The sequence below is a fragment of the Aphanomyces invadans genome (genome assembly GCF_000520115.1).
Source record: "Aphanomyces invadans strain NJM9701 unplaced genomic scaffold supercont1.26, whole genome shotgun sequence".
Classification (NCBI taxonomy): Eukaryota; Oomycota; class Saprolegniomycetes; order Saprolegniales; family Verrucalvaceae; genus Aphanomyces; species Aphanomyces invadans.
Genome location: NW_008580171.1, coordinates 903155 through 914249, shown reverse-complemented (window position 1 = coordinate 914249; position 11095 = coordinate 903155). Strand labels below are relative to the sequence as shown.

Here is an 11095-nt window from a genome sequence, read left to right as displayed (position 1 = left end):
TGCTCAAGACGGCACACAAGACGGCGAGGCTCAAGTACGCCAAGATGCATTTGGAAAAATCGCCCAATTGGGCTGAAATCATCTGGTCCGACGAGAAATGGTTCAATCTCGATGGACCAGATGGGTTTCAGTTCTATTGGCATGATTTACGAAAAGAGCCATCAACATTCATGTCTCGCGCCAACAAGGGCGGAGGTGTCACGGTGTGGGGGGCTTTCTCTGGTGCCGGTGTGTCCGAGTTGGCCATTTTGGAGGGTGTCCAAAGGTCCGATGAGTATATCGACTCCTTGAGCAATTATTTGTTTCCATTTTCTCATGGACCAAATTTTGTGTTCATGCAAGATGAAGCGTCTATCCATCGATCGAAGAAAACTTTGGAGTTTTTGAAGGATGAAAACGTCGACCTGTTTGACCATCCTGCACTATCTCCCGACCTAAATCCCATAGAAAATGTTTGGGGTTTACTTGCGAGAATGATTTACCCAACGGAAAGCAGTACATGACGAATAACGATCTTGTCAGTACCATCAAGTTGGCGTGGTCCCGAATTTCCCTCAACTACCTCCAAAGCCTCATCAATTCGATGCCACGACGATGCCTGGCAGTAGTCGAAGCGAAAGGCTGCAAGTGTGATTACTAGGATTTGAATACAATGTACTGTACATGAATATGCGTTCTTCGTTCTTGATGGCTGCAATCATTCGTCGCACACAGAATTTTGAATTTGCTTCCTTACTGCATGTCGACTTCGCAAATTACTCCGAAAGGTCACTTACAAGTATTTGAATGTCTACTCGGCATGGTTCCTACAGAGAACATGTCCAAAATTTGATTTAGCTTTGCGCATTGCCGAAATAATGGGGTGGCTGCAACTATGTGGCGAGCAGTGTAACAAGTCCGGAACAAAGCTGGCATATCCGGATACCTTTATTTTGTTGCATCAACTCGGATCGTCAATGTGGTGCAGCTCGTTCACGCAGCGAGCGCGAGGATGGGAAGGAATAGACTCCGAGCTGTCTGGAAGCAATTCCCTCACGCTGCGCATGTGCTTGCTGGATCAATTGGACCTGTTCCCGACAGTCGGCATCATCCCAAGTGAATCCAATGCGGTCGTTGCAATGTCAATGGCGAACTTGCGTCGCCTGGGGCTCGTGTCGCATGCCCTTGTGTCGATTCGGAATGGAAATGCCTCTCGCGTCGCCCAGGCTCAATTACACGTGCATGCCGCCGATGACGTTGTGCACATGAGTCCATTCCTCGCGCACAATCTTCGATGTGTCGAGATGGCGGACGTTGTTGTTGCACCTGCTTTCCACGCAAGCTATGGTCGCATGCAAGCCCTGCCACCGACGGCAGCTCGTGTACAGATCGCGCCAATTCTTTGGAATGCTTCCAGCAGTCCTCACGAGTTGCATGTCCTCGCAGCCCTTCGGACGTACTTTGCCATCCCGCGGATGCTTCAAGTTGGCGATATCTTTGGTGTTCCTCTCATTGAAACGTTTCCCGAACGACAAACCCATGCCGCCGAAGGAAACGCCTCGCCAGTCTTTGATCCCATCGTCGTCCATGCTGATGTCATCTACTTTCTCGTCCAGCATGCCTCGATGCCAAACGGCGAGATCTGTGATACTGCGCAGGCGTTGTCGGTGGTCAGGGACAAAACTACGCTGGTCCAAACGTCGCCAGTGTCCACTCGATTAATGCACGAACGTCAGCTTCGGCAATATGTGCTGTCCACGACGACAAATCTACCGTCGCCGGCCACGTCTGTGAGCATCTTCCCACAGCACATGCAGAAACTCATCGAATGGCTCCATCCCACATCGTTGTCCCTGCCGATTTCGATTGTATTGGGCGGAGTTGCGGGCAGCGGCAAAAAGATGTTGCTGTACAACGCCGCGGAAGCTTTGGGGATGTTTGTGCTGGAAATTGCGTTTGCAGACCTTGTGTCGACGTCCGAGGTCCAGATGCTGGAGAACATTCGCGCTGCAGTCGCCAAAGCGCAGTCGATGGCGCCGTGCATCCTATTCTTAAATCGATTTTTCCAAATTCAGGTAAACGTACGTGGTGCTTACCCTCTGAACGAGGGCGACAATGCGTAGAATGACAACCAAGAGGCCGAACTTCGACTTGGCTCGACGCTCGCCGACTGCATGACGCATGGCATGCACCACATACCGTTGGTCATCGCTGTCGAAGACATATCTGACCTGCCGGCGTTGATTCGGCAAAATTTCATGTACGAGTTGGTTCTCGAGGCGCCATCCGAACCCGAGCGCGTCGACATATTGAAGCAATTGACTGCGTCGGTCGAACTTCACCCGGTACGTGACGACGCATGCTCTGGAGGGGCATCCAAGCGCATTATTAGGACGTGCACCTTGAAAACATTGCTCACCGCACGGCGGGCCGGACGTTGGGAGAACTGAAAGCGTTGGTAGGAGATGCCACGTCGTCGTGGCCTGAGTGGACGCTGTTGATTAGATTGCCGACGCAACGACCTATTGCTTGGAAGGTCTAGGAGGTGAAGACTCGATTTCCTCCATGGCTTCTCCCCAAGTTCGTCTCGAACACTTTGACCATGCCATCCACCACCAGCAAACGAAAACGTCGCTGGGACTGGGCACCTTCTCCATTCCAAATGTCAAATGGGACGACGTCGGTGGCCTCGAGCACGTGAAGGACGAAATTCTCGACATGGTACGTCGCTTGAGTAGTTACTCTTTTCTCAGTTGCCATGGCAGGTGCAATTGCCTTTTAAACATCCCGAATTTTTTGCAGCGGGCGTACGCCAGCGGTCAGGGATCTTGCTTTACGGTGCAACTCCTCTTTCGCGTCGAGTTGGGCGATGCATCCCACGCTGGACGATGACGTAGGCCCCCCGGGGACTGGAAAGACTTTGCTGGCCAAAGCGATCGCGACAGAGTGCAACATGAACTTTATCAGTGTCAAGGGACCCGAGCTGCTCAACATGTACATTGGCGAGAGCGAGAAGAACGTTCGCCATGTCTTTCAAATGGCACGATGGTCCCTGTTGTCGGTCGGTGCATGGAACGATAACCATCACGCGGTAGGCTCGAAATGCGCGACCGTGCATTTTGTTTTTTGACGAACTGGATTCGCTGGCACCGATGCGTGGCCGGGGCAGCGATTCTGGTGCGATGCCGTCGCGTTTGAACCACGCATGATAAGACTTCGTAGGAGGGGTCATGGACCGGGTCGTGTCGCAATTACTCACTGAGATCGACAGCAACTTGAACGAAGTATTTGTTGTGGGAGCGACAAACCGGCCAGACTTGATAGAGACGGCGCTGTTGCGACCTGGCCGGTACGGCGATTCGATTCAACGTAATGCCAAACGCCATGGTAGCTTCGACCGCCTGCTGTACTTGGGAATCTGCAACGACAAACCGACGCAACTCAAGGTCGTGAAAGCCCTAACGCGCAAGTTTCACTTGGCCGACAGTGTCGACTTGAATGCGGTGTGCGATTCACGTGTATACGGTGTCGATTGACGCCATGTGCAGGTCGTGGCATTGTGCCCACTTCACTTCACTGGCGCCGACTTTTACGCGCTCTGCTCGATGGCGCTGTCGTTAGCCATCAAAGACCGCGTCGCGGAACTCGAGTCGTACATTGGTGCGGATAGGAATCGAGTCGCGTCAAAAGACCACTAACTTCACATGATTAGCAGCCGCAAACCAAGACGACGTGTACTCGGCCCGCCCGTTGCACACTGCCATGGTGCTCGAAAAAATGTCCCCCGACGAGTTGCAGGTCCAAGTGACGCACGACCATTTTGCCGCGGCGTTGCCTCACATCGTGCCGTCCGTGTCAGCGTCAGAGCTGGCGCATTATGAAAAGCTCCGCCAGCAGTTTAGCTCGTTGGCCAAATGAAGCTTGTGATGGCTGTGGTTGAAAGTTCCGCTTTGTGGATCGATCCGCTTGGCTGTCATCGCTGTGCCTACGGCGAACAACAGTTTCATCTTGTTTGGGTGGGTCCACCAGAGAGGTGATAAGAATAGGTCGGTATCGTTTCACGCTTGGCTTGCATCGAAGCCACGGCGCCAAGATGCCACGCGTGCAGCCGTTGGCGAATGCATCCAACTTTTTCTTTGCACCGGTGGCGACGTTTGCGCGTCCATCGCCGCAGTCGCGGAACGACAGGACCCACCGGTTTTCAGACGCCCGCATCTTTTGTGGATTTGCCTACCTTGCGATCACACTCGCGTTGAGCGCGCGCTTTGTAGTCACGTTGGGCGAGTACACCACCAACGACTTTTACTGGGCAAACTTCAACACGACAGGGATGCAGTCGTTCTTGGCCGACCTGTGCAACGCAAAGCTTCCGCTCGTGTACGTCCCCACTTTGATCGACTTCAACCGCAGCATGGCCATTCCAAAAGACTATTCCGGCGCCAACACTCGAGTTGTCGTGAGCCCTGCTCGGGCCCGGTCGTTCCTCCTTCAGAGCATTCCCCTCGACCAAATCATCCCGGCCCTCCAAGCCACGCCGTTTGCCATCAACTTGCTATATCCCGTTCCGCACTGCTGGGTGGACTTCAACCGGTCGTTCGAGATGGCGCACACGGCAAAACGACAGCGGCGGTGTGAATTGAACGACCGCGATAACGCCGCCGTGTACCTCGAGTCGATTTTGCGCAACGCAAAATTTACCGACGTAGTCCAGTCGGCGACCTTTCTCGACTTGAACTTTACGGTCTTCGACGCGTTGTACAAGACGGACGCAGGCCACACATGGATGAAGTACTTGACGACGCACCAAGTGGCGTCCGTCGCGACCGAGGCGGCCACCTGGACGAGCGCTGGATTGACGAGATGGGTCACTCAAATGTCCAACGCGTTTCAACAAGGGCTTGTCGAAACCATCACAGTCGTCAACGCGCTCGGCATTGCGTCGACCATTACGATTGGCAATGTACCTTACCGAGCCCGAGGGGGAGCGTATTGGACCACGTTGAAGGCGTCGTTTGGCATTTGGAACGACTTGTCCATCTGCAACATGTTCATCGGGTGTAGTCTCGTGCGCGGGGCGTCCAACCACTTTGAAGCTCTCGGAATCGACTGGGACAACGACATTGTGATCGGTGGGATGACATCGCCTGTCATCGAACTCACACGTCGCTACATTGGGCCGTACGGGTCGTTGGACTTGCGTTTTGTGCCGGTTCCAACTGTGCTCTTGGACCAAGTCGCCGAGTTCCAGCGTGCGTATTACGACCGTCTTCAACAAAATGCCATGGCGATGGCGAGCTATCGCAGCTTTTCTCTCGCGCAAGTGGATCCGATTCCACCACTGTGGCACGACATGGAGTTTTATGGTGGAAACCCCATGTGCACAAAAGTCCAACCCGAGCCATACGTGCGGGAAACGTTTGGCTTTTACGAGAGCTGCGACAGTTCAGCCACGTACAGTGTTGTTCTTGGGCGGGACAGCTCTGTATTTGCGCTTCAAGCCATGGCATTTCCCTCGAACGCTGTTCGACGCATTTGTGCCACGTGCCGCACGACGCAGGTCGGTTGCGGGGCGGCGTTGGACGGGGCGGACACCATTCTGTCCAACCTTGGAGGGTCCATCGGGAACCCCGACGTGCCATCCGCCATCGACCACTTGACCAAAATGAACATCACGATGATTCAGTTCGCCTCGCACAATCAGAATAAAGTGCTCTTAACTCAAAGCATGTTGGACGGAGCCGAGTTGTGGGACTTTTTCGGTTGGGTAAGTATGTACGATTGGGTTCAAGGCACTCGCGAGGTATACACATTCGAAGGCGACGAAGCCAGTGTCACGCTCGTGTCGCCGTACTCGGCAAGTGCTGAGATGACAGCCAACTCCCTTGAAGTCCCCAAGAGCGCGTGCAAGTACATGTGGTACCTTGCAGCCTATGTGACGTTTGTCTTGACCAGTGTTGGTGCCCTCATGGTCCTGTTCGGGACCTTGATTCGATTTCGGACCGACCCTCATCAATCGTTTCAGTTCAACCGTGTCGTTGGGTCCGTGTGGATCGGCCGTCCATTGCTGCTGCTGCGAGGCATGACCGCGGCTACGGTACTCTCGACGTCGACGGAGCAATTGATTACGATTCAAGGCTTTTCGCAAATCACGTACGGTCAACGATCGATCTGGGACGTCTTGGTGCTAGCCAACGAAGCCTTGTGGATCAACTATGTGTTTGTCGATATCTGCTTACCCCTGACACAAGGAATGCCAAAATCGTATCCGCCGCTGAGCAGCATGTTGGCATGGTCAGTCATCGTTGCTCTTGAGTGTTCGTCTCCGTACGAATCACGAGCCGTACTGCAGCACAACTGTGTCATGCAGCGGGCAGGACGAGAAATACAATGCCAAAGTGGAACGTTGGCCATCGGCAGCTTGCATCGAGTTGTCTTGATTTGCGTCGTGAGCGCCATCGCAGTCGTCGTCGCGATTGTTGGGTCGAAACTCGCATCAAGCTTGCTTGGCCTACAGAGACACGACGACCCATCCAATTCTGTCCACATGATGGTCCCTGGAGCATCACAAGGCCATTTGTTCACGGCCGACAACAATCAGTGCTTGGACAGCGTAGCATGCATCATGTCGGGCATGATTCCACTCGCGACCAAGCTGTTTGATGTCAAATTGTGGGGAGTCATGCTCGCCAGTGTTCCGACACCGCATGGGTTCTCGTTCCCAACTCCAACTTTTCACCGGTATCCACCGTCGCCCCATCTGCCGCCACGAAAAAAACCCAGTCGTCGTACTGCTCTGTTGGGCTTGGTCTACTTGGCTTCAACTGTCGCCGGAAGCTACGTGTACCTCCTCTTGACCGAGTCCACCATGTCCAACGATATGTGGTGGGCAACGTTCAACAACACTGGCGCACAGCTGTACCTTTCATCGTGGTTCACGTCGCAGCTGGCCACCACCAAAGCTTTGCCCCCCATCGCGCTCACCTTGCCAAACTACACGAGCACACAGCGATACAACCTGACAACAGCCACAACGACCGTTCCCAGACTGTACGCCACTGCGATCCAAGACGAAGTGAACACCCTTGGCAACGTTGTTCGTGGCCTTCGTACAATGAACAGCTGCGACTTTCCGTGGATTTTTGTAGCGCATTGCTACGTCGATTTTGGTCGTACGTGGGAGTTGGCACCGACTCGAACCAGGCAGCAACGTTGTCGCGCTGAAGTCGGGAATGGGGCAGTGTTTCTGGAAACGTTCTTGCGAAATGGAGACTGGCGTGAGCTGTCTCGGTGTTGGGGCGATGCACTCAACGTTGGTGTCTTCGACGAGCTGCGCACGAGCACGAGTGGGCGCGACTGGATATCCACGGCCCTCGTTGACAGGAGGGATGGTCCGGTCGCTGACGAAGTCAAATATTGGCAATCTTACGGGGTGTCGTACTTTTCAACGCAGTGGCAAAATTTCAAAATCTTGGGGGTCGTCGAATCGTTTTTGGTCCGAAACGCGTTGGGCCTGACCAACATGTTCACACTCAAGCAGTTGAACGCGACCATGCAAGTCGACAGCGAAACAAGCAACAAAATGCACTGGGCGTTGGCCCACACGTTCAACGCTATATGCACCAACGAATCGAGCATCGGCTGGCGTTCCCTCGTCCGCAGCTCACACAATTTTGCGTTTCAAAACCAAACTCCAGAAGTGCTTTTACCTGAATTCCAAGCGCTTTACATTCCACTTGGACCAGCTCTCAGCGCCGTGCGAGGCATGCTGGGGCCTTTTGGATCGATCGACATGATTCGGGTGGCGTGTCCGACATCGCTTCGACTACTCTATCGAAACTTGACGGAAGAGGTGGCGCTGTTCTGGCGCTCGAATGCCACGGCTTTAGAAAACGCCACGGTGCTGTTCAAGACTCAAAACTTTGCCCCGCAAATGAAGGCATGGAGTTCGAGACAACTTATTGGTGGCAACATCATGTGCGAGTACGACCCTCGAAACTTGAACACGGGGAGCGACGTGAACGAGTTCTTCACGATCCTTGGCCGTTGCAACTCGAATCTCTTGGGCACTATAAACCCGTCAGGAACCAATATGGTCATGTCAGCTATCGCAACAGGGTTGAACTCGACTTCCAATGTCAAAGCAATTTGTGACTGCGAGAAACGATTTCGAGACAGCTGCAAGCTGTCGCTGACAGTGCTGAGTCGATTCACTCCGCCTATTGCGTCGATCAAGAGTCTTGTTCGCGCCGCCATTGAAGATGTCCGGGACACGTTGGGAATCGCACTCTTCCAATTTGCTCGACAAATGGTAAACCCGATGGCCGTTGACGTTGCCCCAGCCATGCTGTTTGATCCCAACGAGCCCGAGTTCGAATTCTTTGCTTGGCTGTACCTCTTTGATTGGGTTGAGCAAGTACGAGAAGTGGTGACGTTTGTTGGGGAGCATGGTCGTTTGACAACCATGTCTGGAATGGTACTCCCTATTGTGGAGACGGTGAATGGCATGGAAATACCAACGTCCGTGTCGTTTTATGTGCGATGCGCCATCCAGTACGTCACGTTTGTCCTCCTCTTGGTGGGTTGCTGCCTCATGTGCTACTTCATTGCGGTCCGTGGTTACGTCGAAGGTTGGAATATGGTGAAAGTCAATCGTGTTGCTGGATTGGTGTGGGTCGGCCGCCCGCTCATTCTTCTTCGAGGTGTCGTGGCCGTGACTCTGCTGTCAACCCCCAGTCTTGTGCTCGTTCAATCTCCAAGTGGAATCGTGTCGTACTTTGTATCGCCACGTCGGTACTGGCTGACAACGTTCATGACGTCGGGCGAAGCTTGCTGGCTCGTGTATATCCTCAACGACCTTTGCTCCCCCTTGACGCTTCACTATACCGCCTATGCATCCAAGAGCAGCAACATGGTCTGGTTTGTCACTTTCGTCGTCAGCATGTTGTGGCCCGTGCAACATGAGGTTTCCGTGGAGAGGGTGTGCAGTGTGGAAGCGGTGGACTTCCAAGTTGTGTGCAAAGCTGGCACAGTGTATTTTGGGAACGTATCGCGTTGCCTCCAGTTGGTTGGTATCTCTTCTGTGTCGTGCATTCTCTGCTACTACCTTGAGCGTCGATGTTCCGTCGGCAGAAACGACCTCCAGTCACCAAAATGCATCTCGCCCTTTCTTCATGCGGTGGCGACCCACAGTCTGCATTTTGCCAACTGGCAGTACAACGGCGTCACCTACATGGACAAGGCCACAGCCGCCATGATGGGCATCCTCAGCATCGAGCTTCACCGGACGCTGTACTTGTTCGACATAAAGTCGTGGAGGTTGTACACAATCGACCCGTGCGGCACTCGCGACTCATCAATGGACCCGTTCTTGCTACAAGCCGTCCCGTTGATGGAGTGACGCGAGCGCGATGGCACAAGTTGCTGTCGTGGAGCCATGCTCCATATCCCTTTGAACGCGATCGCTTCTCCATGCCTTGCCGCATCGACTTCTTCCACTTCACCCGTGCAATGCGCTTAAAGTTTTTGAAACTCTCACCTTCAATCTAGCTTCCGGATAACACCATCCACCCGTATAATGCAGTCCGGATAATCAACTTGCATCTGTCTTGAAGTTTGTATGCTATCCGGACGATCTTGTTGACGTAGCACCGTCCGTCCTGCAAATTGTCGGCGGACATCCATCATTTTCGCAATTCGCCGCACCATGACGCAAGTGTTCGTCGTCGCCGCGAAGCGCACCCCCTTCGGCGCCTTTGGTGGCAAGCTCAAGTCCGTCTCTGCGACTGACCTTGCTGTCCATGCAACGAAGGCAGCACTGCAGGCCGCGAAGTTGGACCCTGGCCTCGTGGACACCGTCATTGTTGGTAACGTCGCTCAAACGTCGTCGGATGCTGCCTACCTGGCCCGTCATGTACTCTTGAAGAGCGGCATTCCAATTGAAAAGCCTGCCCTCACGATTAACCGTTTGTGCGGATCGGGGTTCCAGAGTCTCATCAACTGCATCCATGAAATCAAGCTTGGTGAAGCGTCGATTGCGGTCGCGGGAGGGACCGAAAACATGTCCCAAGCACCGTTGGTATCGTATGGCGACAAATCGCGCTTCGGTGTCGGCCTCGGGTCGGGTCTCCAGCTTCAAGACTCGTTGTGGTCGGCGCTGACGGACTCGTACGCAAAGAGCCCCATGGGGATCACTGCCGAGAACTTGGCCGCCAAGGTTGGTGTGACTCGTGCTGAATGTGACGAAGTAGCTCTGCGAAGCCAAACTTTGTGGGCGAAAGCCCATGCTGCTGGTGTTTTCAACGATGAACTCGCCCCAATTGACGTCAAGGTGAAGGGGAAGATTGAGGCATTTGCAGCTGACGAACACCCGCGCCAAACAACCCTGGAAAAGCTAAACAAATTGAAGACAGTGTTCAAGGACGACGGTGTGGTGACGGCTGGAAATGCCTCTGGTATAGCGGATGGAGCTGGGTCGATCATTCTGGCGTCCGAGGCGGCGTTGAAGCATGCCGCTCCTTTGGCCCGCATTGTGTCGTACAGCGTTGTGGGGGTCGATCCGTCTATCATGGGGATAGGGCCCGTGCCAGCAATCCAAGATGCTCTCAAGCGCGCCAATTTGTCCCTTGACGACATCGACTTGATCGAAATCAACGAAGCCTTTGGTGCCCAATACCTCAGTTGTATCAAGGAACTTGGGGCGAACCCGGACATCTCGAACGTGCACGGCGGCGCCATCGCTCTCGGCCATCCTTTGGGAGCTTCCGGCAGTCGCATCACGGCCCACTTGACCCATGCTTTGATTCGCACCAAGAAGCGATATGCCGTTGGTGCCGCATGCATTGGCGGCGGCCAAGGTATTGCGGTCATCCTGGAAAACGCCACCCTGTAAGTGTCTTAACGCAAACCCACGAACGTCTCTGCCACGTGTGTGCATGTGTCCAGTCGCATGGCCACAGACATCATTTGACAGCTTACTCCCCCAACTCATGCCCATCTTCCATTGCATCCATCTTCGCACGCGCTGCTGGCTTCCCTCTGCTCTAACATGTGGGGGCTAACTGCAACTCGCTATCTGGAGATGCCACTCATATCGAGGCCAACGTCTTTGACATTGAGC

At 53.9% G+C, this 11095-nt stretch overlaps 3 protein-coding genes across 3 annotated transcripts; all 3 read left to right on the top strand.

Annotated features, from left to right (window-relative positions):
• Nucleotides 1-956: 956 nt before the first annotated feature.
• On the top strand, nt 957-3897 carry H310_10565 (hypothetical protein; the record flags this gene model as incomplete). The annotated part of the gene is made up of 11 exons (XM_008876989.1): nt 957-2054; nt 2103-2324; nt 2372-2437; nt 2485-2700; nt 2745-2817; nt 2877-3007; nt 3075-3156; nt 3202-3328; nt 3371-3482; nt 3528-3639; nt 3692-3897. 11 exons carry the CDS (start codon nt 957-959, stop codon nt 3895-3897), a joined length of 2445 nt encoding a protein of 814 aa, XP_008875211.1.
• A 175-nt stretch (nt 3898-4072) lies between these two features.
• H310_10564 (hypothetical protein) lies at nt 4073-9376 on the top strand (the record flags this gene model as incomplete). Its single annotated transcript, XM_008876988.1, has 1 exon — nt 4073-9376. The coding sequence occupies one exon, from the start codon at nt 4073-4075 to the stop codon at nt 9374-9376; it is 5304 nt and encodes a 1767-aa protein (XP_008875210.1).
• Nucleotides 9377-9682: 306 nt separating this feature from the next.
• On the top strand, nt 9683-10867 carry H310_10563 (hypothetical protein; the record flags this gene model as incomplete). The annotated part of the gene is made up of 1 exon (XM_008876987.1): nt 9683-10867. The coding sequence occupies one exon, from the start codon at nt 9683-9685 to the stop codon at nt 10865-10867; it is 1185 nt and encodes a 394-aa protein (XP_008875209.1).
• Between the last annotated feature and the right edge of the window lie 228 nt (nt 10868-11095).